The 16,623-nt window shown below is 39.2% G+C and overlaps 1 protein-coding gene across 11 annotated transcripts; it reads right to left on the bottom strand.

Moving 5' to 3' along the window:
- Window positions 1-309: 309 nt before the first annotated feature.
- Window positions 310-12,221, bottom strand: LOC122275506 (phosphatidate cytidylyltransferase, mitochondrial). Of its 11 annotated transcripts, none has more exons than XR_006228568.1 (13): window positions 12,079-12,221; window positions 11,916-11,978; window positions 11,663-11,833; window positions 11,500-11,556; window positions 11,338-11,400; window positions 11,196-11,264; window positions 10,936-11,028; window positions 9,831-9,935; window positions 9,683-9,760; window positions 8,719-8,847; window positions 1,768-1,873; window positions 1,190-1,461; window positions 310-1,082 (listed from the first exon to the last, which is right to left on the bottom strand). XR_006228568.1 is itself a non-coding variant. In XM_043084605.1 (11 exons), the coding sequence occupies exons 2-11, from the start codon at window positions 11,759-11,761 to the stop codon at window positions 1,271-1,273; spliced, it is 990 nt and encodes a 329-aa protein (XP_042940539.1). In that variant the 5' UTR covers window positions 11,762-11,806; window positions 11,916-12,190; the 3' UTR covers window positions 310-1,270. The 11 variants fall into 11 exon arrangements, 1 of the variants encoding a protein (XP_042940539.1); XR_006228567.1 differs by having other exon boundaries at window positions 11,663-11,826; XR_006228564.1 differs by having other exon boundaries at window positions 11,663-11,806.
- Window positions 12,222-16,623: the final 4,402 nt, after the last annotated feature.

Genomic DNA, 16,623 nt, shown 5'->3' with positions numbered 1-16,623 from the left:
CAAATCTAGCCTGGCACACACTTCAAACCATCAAACACAGCCTTCAAACTTGTCCCCCAACCATGGTTAGAAGAGAAGTCTGCCAGAACAACATTCATCAGAATTTCGGGTGATGCCCCCACACTCCCCACATGGACCTGTATTCCCTAGAAACTTCCATCCACTTCTATCTAAACCACCATAGACTGAGAATTTCAGGCTTCCTGCAAGGGAGAGCAGAAAGATCAAGCTTCTGATTAAAAGCTACAACTACGAGGAACATTTGATTTTTTTTTTTTTTAAGAATGCGTAGCTTATGGAACTATTGAGATCTTCGAATCTTAAACCTTGCAAAGACAAATTTAAATACAAAAGTCATTGGGGAAGTCAGTCTGGAAGCCAGCAAAGACTAGCTGACTACATTATATGCTCACGTTTAATAATTATACAAGAAAATACTTATTTTTTCCTTTTAAAAAAGAATGGTGACATGGGCATCATATTGGTGGCGTATAGCTGCTACTGCCATCCTGTCCACATCCAACGCTTATCCATCGAAAGGAAAAAAACGCTGCATGCGTTCACTTGAGGTAGTTAAGTCAAGAGAGTTGAGTGGGAAATGAACACGGATCCCACGCGACGATTCCTTTGGAAGAGATAATCGATAACATTCAAAGATGACCCAACCTCTTTGAAACAATGCGGATCTAAAAAGTCATGCAAATCTCCAATAAGAATATATTCCTTGTTTATGACATCCACGGATTACCATTTCTGCATCCAAACAAAAGACCCGCCCATCAAGCCTATAATTTTCAATGCTTCGTAGCATATTGGCTGAAAATTGCCCCTGTTTGGGTAAGAAATATATATAGTCCCTACATCAAGTCATATTCAGTAGACAAAAATGAATGAAATTGTTTCAAACAAGACGCACGGAGAGCGTCATTCGACAATGAATATGCTAAACTTGTGACCTCCCTTCAGCAATTTATGAGAAAATTTCAAAATCAAAACACATCAAAACAAAATTTGCTTTTTGACCAGTCAGACCTACCCTTTTTGCCCAACCTCAGGATTCATTTCACATTGCACCCCTATATCTGCAAACAAACAAGTTGATTAGGACATCCAGGCAAGCCCATGTGAAATTGTTAGTTTATAATCTCAGGCTATCAGTGATCAATCTTCGTTATTAGCATAACTCTACCGTAAAGTGCAGGGGCCAGCCACATAGGAATAGGCTTGAGAGGTTGATAAATAAAATTTCTCATAAAAATTAAAGGTAGCCTCATCTCAACGATTTCCAAGCCTTGCACATTTTGTTAGAAAGATATCTAACAGCGTTTACTCCACCAGCAGTTAGTAGACCAGCGACAGCCTGCCTTGCACTTGAAACCATGACTGTTCGCCTCAGAACCTTCTGCATGCATTTTGCAGCCTCTTCTCTTGAGCCAATTGAAACTTCATGAATTACTCGACCTTCAATTGCGATTTGAAAGGATGTTATTATCAAATCAAATTTGGCGAAAATATTTAAACTATTGAATAATCAAGTCTAGCATGTTAACACTATAAGTCAACTAGCAACTAAGTTGATGTTTGAAAAAAGAAAAAAAAAATTGATGTTTGAAAATGAACAATCAAAATCATGTTTTTTCCGAATACAATTGAGTTTGCAAAGTTAGTATGGGTGTCCATCTGTGTGGTGTTGAACTATAGAAATATCAGATTCTTCACATACAGTTCTTTACTATAAATCCACAGCAGACGAATTGAAGTTAATACCAGATTCTACCAGCTTTTTCTCCTGCCCTAGCTTCACGCCCATTTTGCTTCTGACCATTGGAGGAAGGGAACTAACAAGAGAGCGAGCCGCTGATAAGCCACAATCCTGTTCTTAGGGGAGAAAAGGTATTTAAACTTTTGGAACTAACTTTTTTATATATACATAAGCACACAAGATGTATACATTACAGACACCTAAGTAGCAGTAAAAAGATGATAAAAAAAAGACCAAGCTTGAAAAATCAAAGATTGCAGACATCCAATGATATAGAAAAAAAATTCTCCATGTTACTCTTGCAACTGTCAAGAACTACAACCATTCATCTCTCTCCAAATGTGTCACAATAGAAAAATTGAGATCATTTTCCACAATCATTCACCATTTGGGCCACCAAACCAACCTTTCTAGCAAAGAAAAAGATCCACTGCCCATCACAACATTACCTAACTCAAAACTTTTTTTTTTTTTTTCGAGAAAAGTAAGAAGTATATTAATAAAAGAATTGGCAAAGCCTCGTTCAGTACAAAGAATGTCTTAACTATGTAGGAACAAGGGAAATAAGGAAATCATGCAAATCTTGGCCATTAAAATTAACAGCAATGGCCCAAGTACAAAGAGTTCTTAAAAAGAAAGCTTTAAGTTCCTCCATCGATCTCTCTTTTTCCTCGAACATCCGTGCATTGCGCTCCTGCCATACGCACCACATGATACAAATCGGAATCATCTTCCATAAGGCCTTTATCTGGTTGTTACCCCTTATGTCAGTCCAGCTAGCTAGTGTTGCCACTATTGTCTCCGGCATAACCCAACCCAAGTCTAAGCGGCCAAATACCTCGTTCCACAACCCTCTAGCTACCTCGCAGTGTAGTAGTAGATGCCCCACCGATTCGCCCCCGTTCCTACACATACAGCACCAATCTACAATGATCATCCTTCTTTTTCTCAGATTATCCGTTGTGAGAATCTTCCCCAGAGCAGCTGACCATACAAAGAAGGCCGCTTTGAGGGGAGCTTTGTGTTTCCATAGTCTTTTCCATGGGAACTGGGGGTGATGCGTTTGTGTTAAGGACTTATAGAACTCACGTACCATGAACATACCTTTGTTTGAAGGTATCCACCACAATATGTCTAAGTGCTGGTTGCTTGGTCTGATTGAGTATAACAAACTTAGAAAGGCTTCAAAGCTGTCCAACTCTCAATCTTGCGCTGCCTTGCTGAAATTGATGTTCCATTGGATTTGATTCCCTACTACCACCATGACCTCAGCCACCGAGGCCTCTCTGGCACTTGCCACCCTGAACAGTGTCGGGAATAGTTCCTTAAGTGCACAATTACCATACCATGTGTCGTGCCAGAACTTGAGTCTATTCCCTTCTCCTAAACGAAGACTAGTCTGCCGAGAGAAAACCCCCCAACCTTGCCTGATATGTTTCCACAACCCCACACCGTACGCCCCTCTTACTTCCTTAGTACACCATCCACCCCATGAACCTCCGTATTTACGCTCAATCACCAACTTCCAAAGTGCTTCTAGTTCTCTATGGTAACGCCATAACCACTTACCAAGTAATGCTCTATTAAATAGTCTCAAATTTCTTATGCCCAGACCACCATTTGCCAGAGGCCTACATACCTGTTCCCACCTGACAAGATGAAACTTGAATTCCTCGCCCATACCTCCCCACAAAAAATCCCTTTGAAGCTTTTCAATGCGAAGTGCCGTCCGTGCTGGAATAGGGAATAAGGACAGGAAGTAAGTCGGAAGATTGGATAAAGTACTCTTGACAAGAGTAGTTCTACCCCTTTTAGATAAATACATACGCTTCCACCCTGCCAATCGATACTCTATTTTCTCAATCACTGTGTCCCAGATAGCAGCCGCTCTCGAAGGAGCCCCCAATGGAAGGCCTAGATAGGTCATAGGGAGTGAGGCGATCTTGCATCCCAGAGTTTAGCTAATACATACGCTTCCACCCTGCCAATCGATACTCTATTTTCTCAATCACTGTGTCCCAGATAGCAGCCGCTCTCGAAGGAGCCCCCAATGGAAGGCCTAGATAGGTCATAGGGAGTGAGGCGATCTTGCATCCCAGAGTATTAGCCAAGAGTCTTAACTGCAAAACGCCTCCGATAGGCACCATCTCTGACTTGTCTAGATTCACTTTCAATCCTGAGACCACCTCGAAATAGAGAAGTAATACCTTCAGGACCCGAACCTGGCTTTGGTCCGCCTCGCAGAAAATCAGGGTGTCATCTGCAAATAATAAGTGAGAAATACTGATATTACCCTCTCCCGAGGGACCGATCGAATACCCATTCAACCTCCCATTTGCAACCAGAACTGAAATCATTCTACTCAAGGCTTCCATCACAAAAACGAAAAGAAGTGGGGACAATGGATCGCCTTGTCTCAGGCCTCTTGTGCTACTAAAGAATCCCGTTGGGCTTCCATTTATTAGGACTGAAAATTTCACTGTAGAGATACACCAATGGATCCAGGAACACCATCTCCCTCCAAAGCCGCACTTTCCCAGAATGTCTATGAGAAAATCCCAGTTGACATGGTCGTATGCCTTCTCCATGTCTAACTTGCAAATAATCCCTGGAAGGCCCGCTTTCATTCTACTGTCTAAACATTCGTTTGCAATGAGTACCGCATCTAAAATCTGCCTATCCTTTATGAAGGCATTTTGAGGATTTGAGATTATTTTTCTCACTGTCTCGCTAAGACGATTTGCAAGAACCTTAGATAGAATCTTGCACACCCCATTAACCAAGCTTATGGGTCTAAAATCCTTAATCTCCTCCGCCCCCACTCTTTTTGGTATCAAAGCAAGAAAAATGGCATTTCAGCATTTCTCAAACTTTCCAAACAAGTAGAACTCCTGGAATACCTTCATTAGATCCTCCTTTTGTACCTCCCAGCATGTTTGAAAGAATCCCATAGAGAAACCATCAGGACCCGATGCCTTATCTGATGCCATTTTCCTAACCACTTCTAACACCTCCCTTTCCTCAAACGGCCTCTCCAAACGATTTGCCTCCATCGTCCCTATGGTGTCAAAAATCAGCCCCCTCTAACTTAGGCCTCCAAACCTCCTACTCGGAAAGAAGTTGTTCAAAAAAATCAACCACATGATTGTTAATCACTTGCTCTTCCTTACGTTCTACCCCATCAATCTTCAACTTCTCGATATTATTATATCTCCTGTGAGAATTAGCAATTCTATGGAAGAACTTTGTGCTATGATCACCTTCTCTCAACCATAACACTCTCGACTTCTGTCTCCATGAGATCTCTTCCATAAGGATGAAACTCTCGAGATCTGAAACCAAAACTAACCTTTGAGCCGCTTCCTCCTGGTTCAAAGGCCTAGATTCCTGAACCCTTTCAAGTTCTTGAATCTCTGTTTGCTTGGTTTTCATAAGTTCCCTGATGTTACCAAAGGATTGCATATTCCACTGTTTTAAGTCTTGCTTCAAGGCCTTTAGTTTTCCAGCAAAGATGTAGCTTGGAGTACCCTGTATCTGATAGGATAACCACCATCTTCCAACCCTATCCACGAAACCTTCAAATTTCAGCCACATATTTTCGAACTTAAAATGCCGACGCCTTCTTTGAATCCCCCCGCTATCCAACATAATAGACCAATGATCCGAGCATAAACGTGTTAATCTTTTTTGCCATACCTCCGGATAATGAATTTCCCACTCCGAGAAGATTAAAAATCTATCAAGTCTTGTTCAAGTCTGATTGTTAGCCCACGTACCACAACCACCCGCTAGAGGTAAGTCTACAAGGTTTAGCTCAAAGATGCATTCGGAAAAATCAGCCATAGCGGACCTCATTCTTCTGTTTCCATAACACTCACTTGGGAATCTTGTGACATTGAAATCACCACCAATGCACCAAGGGAGATCCCACCAGCTATGCACCCCTGCTAACTCGTCCCACAGTAATTTTCTATCAGTGTCTGAGTTAGGACCATAGACCCCTGCAAAGGCCCACAAGAAACCATCTAGCACATTCCTAAAAGAACATGCTACTGAGAAGAGACCTATAAACTCCTCCCTTTTTTCCACCACCCTTTTGTCCCACATCACCAACACTCCTCCTGAGGCCCCATTAGCTGCCAAGTACATCCAATCTACGTATATACAGCTCCATAAACTGCGTATTGTTTTTGTAGAAATAATTTTCAGCTTCGTCTCCTGTAAACAAATAATATCCGCAGTAAGTTTCTTACTTGAAGTCGCTTACTAGCCTCATTAAGTCCGCGGACATTCCATGAAAGGATTTTTGGTTTCATTTATTGGGTAAAGCCAGCCCCTTCCCTTTTGATCTCTCCCGGCTTGAACTACCTTCAGAATTCATAGACCACGTAAGTCTCTTGAGTTCGCGCTGTTTCTTGGAATCAGTTTTTCTTTGTTGTTGGTGTCCAGCTTCAATAGCTGTGAATAACGCCATGAATTGTTCCTCATACCCATCACACTTCAGACCTATCAAGTCCTTAATATCACTAACTGTCTGCAACACCCAGTCTGAAACATAGGCTGGGTCTGGGTACAAACAATTCAATGGGATAGGATTTTGCACTCTATACTCCCGTTGTTCCTCTAAGCCTTCATTATCTTCCCCACTCACAAGCCCAACAGACCCGCCATGATCACTCAAACTCTGTTCTTCACTTGCCGACACATACTGAAAAAGATCCTCACATTCCAAGTTTACAGATCCCCCTGTCCAGTAATCCCCCACCAAAGCGACCTCCCTGTGTAGCTCCGGTGTGCTCGTCGGATCCTTGGAAGCCTCATCCCCTCCCTGTTGACTTCCTCTGTGCATTCCCCGAAGGGTGATACCACTTGCTGAGGCGTATTGACAGAGATCTTCACTGACCGAAACTTCAACAACCTCATTCCGGCAATCCCCCACCTCTACAACCTCCCTAAACATCTCTGGGGGACTCGTCGGACTTTCGGTGACATTCCCTCCCCCTGTCGGCACGTTCTGTGCAGTCGAAAGTGGTGGGAGTTCCACCGAAGCCTCAGAGATAGCACTCTGGAGCTTCGCCGGCGAAATGGGTGCAACTTCCCCCTCCGATAGTTTCGCCATCACTTTCTATTTCTCGGAGAGAAAGTCCATCTCCCGCCGATGGCCTCATGAGGATTCCGGCAGAGGAGAGACCCTCCCCCCATCTCGACCCGGATTCGTTGCCCGAGCCCTCCACTCCTTACGGGCTTGCATCGTCTTCCTTAGTTTTGGCCCCTCTTCATACCAATCCCAGGCCCGCTCCCCGTGTGTCCAAGCCTCATTCCTGAACGCAACCTGGGCCTTGGCCTGTGGCCCGTCTTGGTTACCTTTAAGAGCCCTTCCCCTAAAACTCCCTGTTTCGTATCTCCCCCTTATGGCCCCGACATCAACTACAATTTTAGCCACCTCTCCCTGCAACTTCTCCATTTGAGTCTGCAAATCACGTACCATGCAAAGCACCTCCCTCACATCTCTGCCATCATCTCTCACCCACGTCTGGTCACGAGGGGCTCGATGTGGCCCTACTGCCTCTAGGCTTCCCCCACCGACCCCCTTACTCTTCTCTCCTTGCGTCCCTGCCACCACAACCACCTCCTTGTATGACCTCGCCGACGGTTCTTCTCTCCACAGGTTCCTCTGTGCACCTTCTACAAGCTCCACCTTGCTTCTGTCCAACTGTGAGCCATCCTTTAAGATCCCGGAAAGTCTTTTCCAGCCCCTACCTCCCTCCTCATCAGGAATAATGAGGAAACTCCTACGACCTCCCTCACCATAGACAGAGACCTCCAAAAAATTACCTCTACTGTTCGAGCCTCTCTGTACTACGAAACTCCGATAGCCTTCCCTCTTGGATGAGTAACTTTCACCCCTCCCACAATCCTCCAAAGCTCTCCCCAGCCATTGCACAGTGTGCAATCCCAACAACAGCTCTTGTTTGAACCTCTTCCCTCTCTTAGTTAAACGTATTAGACCACCTTCTCTCACAACCGAAAATAATTTGTTTTCAATCACAATATCCCGGGAATAAATCATTATTACAATCGGTATCACAAATACACTTTCCTAACTAACTTCCATCCTCAACAAAACAAAGAAAACACAGAAATTTTCACACTTGTACGGAGAGAAAAATTTTAGGAGAGAAGAAGGCTCGTCTTCGTATATTTCCCTAACTCAAACTTTCTAGCTACTTAACAATGTAGAACAAGCGAACCATAGTTTCAACCATCCCTCTTACACATGTAGCACCAATTGATGCTATTATCTGTCACTTCCTTAAGTTATGCCTTGTGAGGGTTTCTCCAGAGCTGCCTCCCAAGCAAGGATTGCCCTTCTCCATGCAGCTGCTCCACACCATACATGTGCCAGAACTTGTCTAAGAGTCATCTCCCGCACAATATCCAACAAGTCTCTAGAACAACAACCCCCCCCCCCCCCCCGGGGGGCGCGGTTGGGCAGTGGGCAGCCAAGACATTTACTTTAGGAAATTGACATTAAACTGGAGACAACATATAACTTTTGAAAATCGACTAATTATCCAGAAGCTCAATAAGTATCTAGCTCAAGTAATGAATCATTGAGTATGCATCAAGAAGTTAATAATGACCCAAAACACCATAAAAGGAACTAGTCCTTAGAATGAGCAGAAAGAAAAGCTAGGTAAATGGCATCTAACTCTCATTCACCTAATCTGACTTCAATGTTGCTTGCCTGAGGATGGACATAAGAAAAGCAGTAGAAATTTCAACGATAAATTTTACAAGTATACTTTGTGGCTGAGTTCCAGATCCCAACATGTTTGACACATAAAGCGGCAGAGAGGTTAGAACACTTGGGTCTCTCTCTTGAATAGATCACAAAAAATCAAGATGGCATATTGAATCAGTTTTCTTTTGAGAACTTGAGGATCTAAACAGACCTGAGAAACATTTGTTTGGCCGCTTCCAGACGACATGAATCTCAACAACTCCATAGCCTCATACTCTTCAAGAAATGGCCTATACCTTGACTGGAATAAATCAAATTGCGCTTGTACAATCTTCTTCACCTGGGCAGGTTATATAAATGAACAACTGAACTTTCATAAGAAAAGTAATTTTTTTAAAACTATCCAATTTCACCAAAAACAAAATGCCTTACCAGGTGTAACGTCCAATAAGATAATGATAAAAAAAAAAAAAAAAAAAAGAAGCTAAATTATAATATTAAAAAAAGAGAAAAATAAACTTACTGCCATTAACTAACATGCATTTCCCAATATACACCGTACATAAACTACCAAAATTGGCAGATTGTGTCCTCTACCTACCAAAAAGTTGAAATGTGCACTCTCCGTTGAGATCCAACCACCAATATTTTGTGGCATCACTCAATTTTACCCATTTTTTATCCATCCAAATGGTCAGATTTGAACGGGTGCTATTTGGCATTCGATGGTACTTGGAAGGGTACAAGGCGTCAATTTTGGAGCACATATTGCAAAATGCAAATTAGTTTTTTTTTTTTTTTTTTGGGATAAGTAATGCAAATTAGTTGGTGGGTGGAAAATGCATTTTCCCCTTAAAAAAGGCATCAGATAAGCAGTTACAAAAAATGTACTGAAGTGGTGGTAAAAAATGAGGCCTTAAGAAACTTCCGGTGGTAGTAGTCATAATTGCATGATATGTCTTCCACAGGAATATCTCAGTCGTGTAAACTCAATTTTGTTAATCAATCACTAGAAATAATACTTAAGTTTGGTCAATTGTTAATTAACGTCTTACAAATCACAGATACATATAGTTTCAATAGATCCTCCCGCAAATTATCAGGCATGCATAAAGCTATGAAAAACTAGGACCAGTTACCATCAAAAGACCATTTTAAACTTTATCAAGCATCACCTTATTTCTGTCTTCTGCAAAAAGCATTCGCAAGTCACCCATATATGAGAGGCTACATATTTTTGCATAAAGATCTTCCTGCAAGAAGCATAATAAGTTATAAACTCCAATAATTCTAAAACGATCAAGGATTGGAATAGAAGCAAACCTCAGTGAATTTTGGTGGCAAAAGGAGGAGGGCAGCAGTTATTGCAGCCTTTAGATTAGCAGAGTTTACATTTTCTATATCCAGGTTATCCACAAGTATATGAACCTGTATGAAAATGATAAAGCTTCCTTGAGATTAAGTTTACAAAGACAAAAACAAAAATGATAGGTCCAGACTAGCAGGCAAATGCAATGCAGAGACAGTTTGCAGCAGCCAATGTAAGCAGAGATTAGAAGCTGAGACATTATAGGATATAAAACAGCAGAAGAAAGACACCATATTAGTTTGATCAGATAACGGACTAAGTTACTCATATCTACATGTTGACCTACTTTATGTTGAATTGGAACTTTGTATATGTTGCCAAACTAGGAATCATATCATGATTGTGTTCAACAACCATGTTGAAAAAAAAAAAATCTCTCCAAGAACCATCAGCAAAGAGGACTCTTCGGCAACTCACATTTTTGTAGCCACATGTAGAGAGCTACCAAAAAAGGAAGAGAAAGAGAAAGATGGCTGGACAAAGGAAAGCCTGGTTTGAAGCAAAGAAAAATAGCCTCTAAAGGGCAATTAAGTAGAACAAAATAACATTGAATAGTTAAGGTGCTGCCCACATACTGTGAAAGCCAAAGGCATCTCAGTTCATTTCCATCTTCTAATCAGTTTTAAACCATGAAGAGTTTTTAAACTATATAGAGAAGTTGTTGTCCATTACACTGTTTCCCTTCCATTAAAACTGCTGGTAAGAAAAACTGACTGAAGAGTCAACTAACTAATTCAATCATTAATGAAAAGGAAAAAACGTGATCAGTGCAAAATAATTTTGGCTTGGCCACTTTTCGGGAAAAGTAAGGTCCATAAAAAAATTTTTTGTTTCTTTTCTAAAATATTAGCATCAAATCCCACAATTTGTTCTCATATGTTGCATATAATGAGGGGTTGAAAGCAGAGATGGAAGCAATATACAGATACATCATAAAAGTGCTTGCTAGAAAAATGATGTCCTGTTAGCATAAATACCCCTTTCGTTATAACATGCCCAGGTAAAGAAATGAAGACATGAAAGAAATTATTTCTAGAAGCACTGATACGGAGGTCATACTGGTTTCTGTAAACGACCACTCAAGTAGAATCTTTCCCAATTGAGTATGTCCTTTATCAAGTCATGCATCCGAACAACCCCATATTTGAGCATCTGTTACATTTGCTTAAATGTGAAAATTGCAGGAAATTGATCAGACGATATTACATGGCATACCAGAACATACACCAAAATTTTAATGAACATAGATTCTACCACAAAGAGAATAAGTGTGCACAATCAGAGACAGTTGATGAGTGTATGCATTGAATGGTTAATACCTTGTGATTCCAAGTAACAAAAGGGTTAAAGTGTACTCCGACACCAATTTCATCCGCAATTTCAGTAATCTAACATGATGAAACAATTTATAGTATCAGTGAAAATGGGACCAAGACCCAGAGAGAGAGAGAGAGAACGAACCAGTTTTGGCCCTCCAAGGTGCACCATCCATGAAGCGTAGTGATTTTTGTTCATTTGTAGATTCTAGGTTATAGAATCAGTAAAATTAAATTCGATCAGAAATCCAAACAGTCTTTGTTCTCTACATGGGATTGTCCAAAAAAATTAAAAAATCAAAGTTACCTGAGAATGCCATTGTTCAGGATTCGATACACCGAGAATGTAATCCACCATGGTTGACTGGAATGTCAGAAATTCATTAATTCAATGAAAACTGACCAAAAAAAAAAAAAAATGCTTACATTTGAGAATCTGAATATTAACAAGGCAAGAACAAATTTAAAACCATGTCACGATTGTTTGGATGAAGAGCAGAGCCATAGACACAGCAGAATTCTACTGGGGGAAGAACTTTCAGGAAACTTTCAAGCTCAGCTTTATCCATAATGACACGAGCAATTCCGAAGAGGATTTTTCACTCAAGTTTTAACTGCAGAAAAACATTCATACCTAAACACTTGAAAAAACATAGAATCGTTCAATAAAAAAAAAAAAGCCCCACAAAAAATTTAAATATAGGAGACGTAGTATGTAAATACCAAAGAGAAATTGTTTCTAACAGCTGAACTACAAAGTGAAGCAGCTCGTCTCGTTTAAGGCAACTGTTGGAAAACATAGGTTGTAAATTATAGGTTTCAGAATATGTATGATAATGATATTTCCTTCAAATAGAAAACATAGTAATGTAAAAGTCGAACTGACGAAAGGCAGCTTGTGTTTCTCAGAAGAGCAACATGAGTGGCACTCGAGAGAGGAATCGAGTGAGAATTGATGGAGCTTCGAATTTGAGTTCGATTTCAGAGCATTCCTGAAATTTTTGTCATATTTTATTTAAAAGTAACAAATTCAGTATTTTAAATTTGAAAAGTATTTTAAATTTAAAAAATGGTAAATATATTATAAAAAATTTACAAAAAATTTATTTTTCGTTATTAGTACCTTGAAAATTATAAAATTATAAAATTATAATTTAAATTTTTTTAAAAAATTAATAAAATGAGTTTTATAAGTAAAATTATAAGCACATGTAATACTATTCTTTAAATTTTAATAAAAAATGATATTTGAGTATGGGGTGATACGCAATTATTTAAAAAAATAATAAATATATAATTTATATAAAAAAATCTAATTTTTTAACTATTCTCGTTTTTGAAATTTTTTTATTAAAATAATATTTTATTATTATTATTTTTTAACTCATTTATTTTCATATTTTTTTAACTACTCAATTATTTGTCTTCTAGACTCTTCCTTGTGTTTTCGACATATTTCAATAATTAATCTCTAACAAGATTGCTGAAATAAATATTTATCTTTTGCAAGCGGTAATATTTTAAAAACTGTAATTTGATGATAATAATAATATTATTATTTTTTACAAATTTTGGCCAAAGCTAGTCATTTTATGGAAAGCCGAAGGCCCGACAACAGATGCCCATATAGGGGTGGGCTCCGAACTCCGACGGAGTCAGAATGGTCTTCTTCGAACTCCAACTCCAACAGGAGTCGGAGAAAAATTTTCACTTCGACTCCGACATGATGTCGGAACTCCGATCGGAGTATTGTTGGGCTTTAGCCCATCTCTGACTCCAAAGGCCCACCTCCGAAAACCCATGCGAAATTCACTCCGTCCAACAGGCAACAACCTAATTGACTTCTAATTTCAAAAAAATGATGTAAAAAAATAATAAATAAACTTAAATACAAATGACAGTGATTAAATTCCATACAATCATACATTACAAAACAAGAAAGTAGTAAATTAGTAATTGAACATTGATAAAGTCTTGATTCTTGAACATAGATAAAGGAACAAAGTCTTGATTCTTGAAGTTGAAGCCAGTAGCCACTACCATTCGGCATTCATTCTCATAAACTTTTATCTACAAAATAATACATATGAAAATATTTTTAAAAAATATAGTATGAATTATGAAATGGTCAATAATTTTTTAAATGATTTAAAAATATTAATATAGTACCTAAATAGCATCACTACAATACATGAACACAACTCCTCATCCATGTAACTTGTAACTCATCCGCAATTATCACTCATCCGCAACTATGCTAGGGTTCACAAGTATGTCTACAAAATCATAAAAATTAGAAGTTTAATAATTAAAACATTACAAATATTTAAATTATCATTTAAAAGCATATAAACTATAAAGTTACCTGATTCAAGCCTATAGCTCTCGAGATCAATAATATCTACTCCAATGGGCATTTCATATAGCCAGTTTTGTGTGCAAATGAGGGCCTCCACAATTGAAGCTAACAATGAACTCCGATAAGCATCTAACACACGACCTCCAGTACTAAACGCCGACTCAGATGCAACCGTAGTGATAGGAATAGCTAGCAGATCTCGGGCTATTCGGGAAAGAATAGGAAACTTGGTGGAATGAACCTTCCACCAAGTTAATAACTGAAATGCATCACTAGATGTCTCGATATTTTCCATCAAATAGCGTTCAACCTCAGACCTACATTGCATAATATTTCTTGATGCACGCCTTTGACGATATCGTTGCACCAATGGTGATGAAATAGCTGCAGCAGAAGTAGTGTAATCACAGGAAGATGTCGAACTGGTCGGGTGTGAGGAGCTACGGCTACCACTTGCTGAAGTAGGATGACCATTATTGTTGTAGTGGTTATATAAGTCATCAATATCCTTTCTCAGCCTTCTAATAAACTCTTTAGCCTTCTCTTCCCCGAGAATGTCAATAAAGAAAAATTGGATTATTTCCAGCTTATATCGGGGGTCAAGGATTGCAGTCACAAGTAATAATCTATTTATCTTCACAATATCCTCCCAATATTTATTATATTTTGATTTCATCCTCATAGTCGTAGCATATAACAGTCCCTCACTGTTAGCATAACTCTATTGCAGGTGTTCATGACTCCTCGAAAGCTCGTCGAAGTACAAGTTTGCAGTACAATATTTGGATCCAGATATCCGCATAGTTTTATCATAAAACAACTTCAAAAAATCAATAAAAGACTTCACACGATCCCAATCAACTGCATCCAGTGCACCGAGCCCTCTTCTCCCCCCAGTAGACTCCATCAAAGCATACCTCAAACCTCCATCCTCAACCTCCATTCTATGGAATGCTCTTTCGTACTTTTACGCCACCTCCAACATCATATATGTTGAGTTCCATCGAGTCGGAACGTCCAAACACAACATCGCAGAAGATGGAATCTGAAGCTGTTCTACTATGGCCTTAAACTTGCCAAGCCTTTGGGGGGAAACCCTCACATATCTCACAATATTGCAGACTTTGGTAATTTAATCATCAACCTCCTTCAACCCTTCAAAAACAATGAGGTTGATAATATGAGCACAGCATCGAACATGTAGGTACTTGTGTCCACGAAGGATATCATCTTTTACCGTTATATTCCCCTTGAACCACTCAATTGCAGTGTTATTGGCACTGGCATTGTCAACTGTCATACAAAGAACTTTTTTAATACCCCAGTCTTGAATACAATCATCCATCATTGCACCAATGGATGCACCCTTGTGATCAACAATCTCTTTAAATCCAATTATCCGTTTATGCAGAGTCCACTCACTGTCAATAAAGTGGGTTGTCATACACATGTACCCCACATTTTGTATGGACGTCCATGTATCAGTGGTGAATGACTCTCTCTGGCCAGTTCGACTAAACATCTCCTTCATTTCCGTCTTTTTCCTTACATGTCTCTTCATACAATCTCGCATAACCTTATACCGTGAAGACATGGAAAAACGTGGCTCAAGACAGTGCACAAATTTGTTGAAGCTTTTTTTGTCAACTGTAGTAAAAGGCATCTCATCAGTAATGATCATCTCTGCAAGTAATTCCGGCAACATTTTCTCACTATATTGAGGGATTATAAGCTTCTTAACATGTGAAGGGCCACCATCAATCGCCACTTGAGTTTCGTAATTGAGCTTGGTTTGATCAGTGCTAGTGATCGCCAATCCTTTCGCGATCTTATACCGTTGGCAACCAGTAAGATGTGCTATTAATACACTGGTGCCTTGCTTCTTTGAATGGCAACCACAAAGTTGCCCACAATGGTTGCATCTTGCCTGGGGGTTCACACGATCTCCATGAATTTGAGTGAAATGTTCTCACGTCCATGACCGTTTTTTAGAAGGGCGTGGTGGTTGCTCAGGCTCAATGGGCACATCTGCCATCTCCTCTTCTTCATTGAACATATCTTCATCTTCTCTTTTTATATCTATTGGGAGTCGACTACTTGCACAAGAAGTAGTTGTTCTAGATGCTGGTCTAGATGCTGCCCTAGATGGGGCTCTAGGGGTAGAAGTACATGCCGTCGTCGGGGTAGAAGCCCCCGCCGGTGTAAGAGGACTGGCATTGTCTCCACAATCTCTACTTTCACTAGGTCTAGCATCCATACTATTTAAAATCAAAGAAGCTGAAAAATTAAATTAAAAGCAAGGAGTTAGTTGCTAAATAAAAAATTAGAAGTATAGTAAATAAAATAAAATTATAGCAAAGTTGTAAATACAGTCGGATTTACTATTTACTTTGTTTAACATATCAAATAGGTATTTTTTTTTTTTTTGCCTCACTTTATTACCTAACATATTTTCTTACTTTTACATACAAAAACTTTTTCACATATTTACTTTCTCGTTTGTCAAGTTTCTTAATTTATCAAAAGTTCATGCCCTTTACTTTTGAGTCATACAATGATGAAGCAACACATTGAATTCATACAACACCATGCTTTTAGATTTTTTAGTCAGGTAATCAAAGAGTGTGGTTCATGGATTGAGGTGCAATTGTGATGTTTTAAGTTTTTAACATGCATGTCCATTGTCTACTTCTTAACATTCCTTCCCGTTCTAGCACACTTCCCAACTAGCTATATAAATTATAATCACCACTTCTCATTACTTTTATTTGTTTGTTCAGTTAACTAAAAACTAAAAAGCAAGCCAAAATGCTACAAAGATGTACTTTGTTTTTGGTACAATACAAACAAATTGAACAATATGATAACTGTACAAACAATATGATAACTGAACAAATTTGATTTGTGTTAAAATATTTTATAGAGTTTTAGAAAAAGAGAAAGAAAGTATGCAATATAGTAACTATATTGTGACATGGTAAACAGAACTTTAAAAGGATTTTCCTTTATATATATATATATTATTCCTATTAAATTAATTAAGTTATTCTACTCATCATCCCTCCATCATAT

The sequence above is a fragment of the Carya illinoinensis genome, chromosome 9 (assembly GCF_018687715.1).
Source record: "Carya illinoinensis cultivar Pawnee chromosome 9, C.illinoinensisPawnee_v1, whole genome shotgun sequence".
In the NCBI taxonomy this organism is placed as follows: domain Eukaryota; kingdom Viridiplantae; phylum Streptophyta; class Magnoliopsida; order Fagales; family Juglandaceae; genus Carya; species Carya illinoinensis.
Note: the sequence above shows the minus strand (reverse complement) of the source record. Positions and strands in the feature narration are given on the sequence as shown.

Bases quoted from the DNA above. Each gene is read 5' to 3' on its own strand.
- LOC122275506 (XM_043084605.1), bottom strand. From the start codon at position 11,761: ATGGATAAAGCTGAGCTTGAAAGTTTCCTGAAAGTTCTTCCCCCAGTA. The intron at 11,029-11,195 runs GTATTAACCATT...CAAATGTAACAG, and splicing joins TTGTTACTTGGAATCACAAG to ATGCTCAAATATGGGGTTGT. The intron at 9,936-10,935 runs GTATGACCTCCG...ATTTTCATACAG, and splicing joins GTGGTCGTTTACAGAAACCA to GTTCATATACTTGTGGATAA.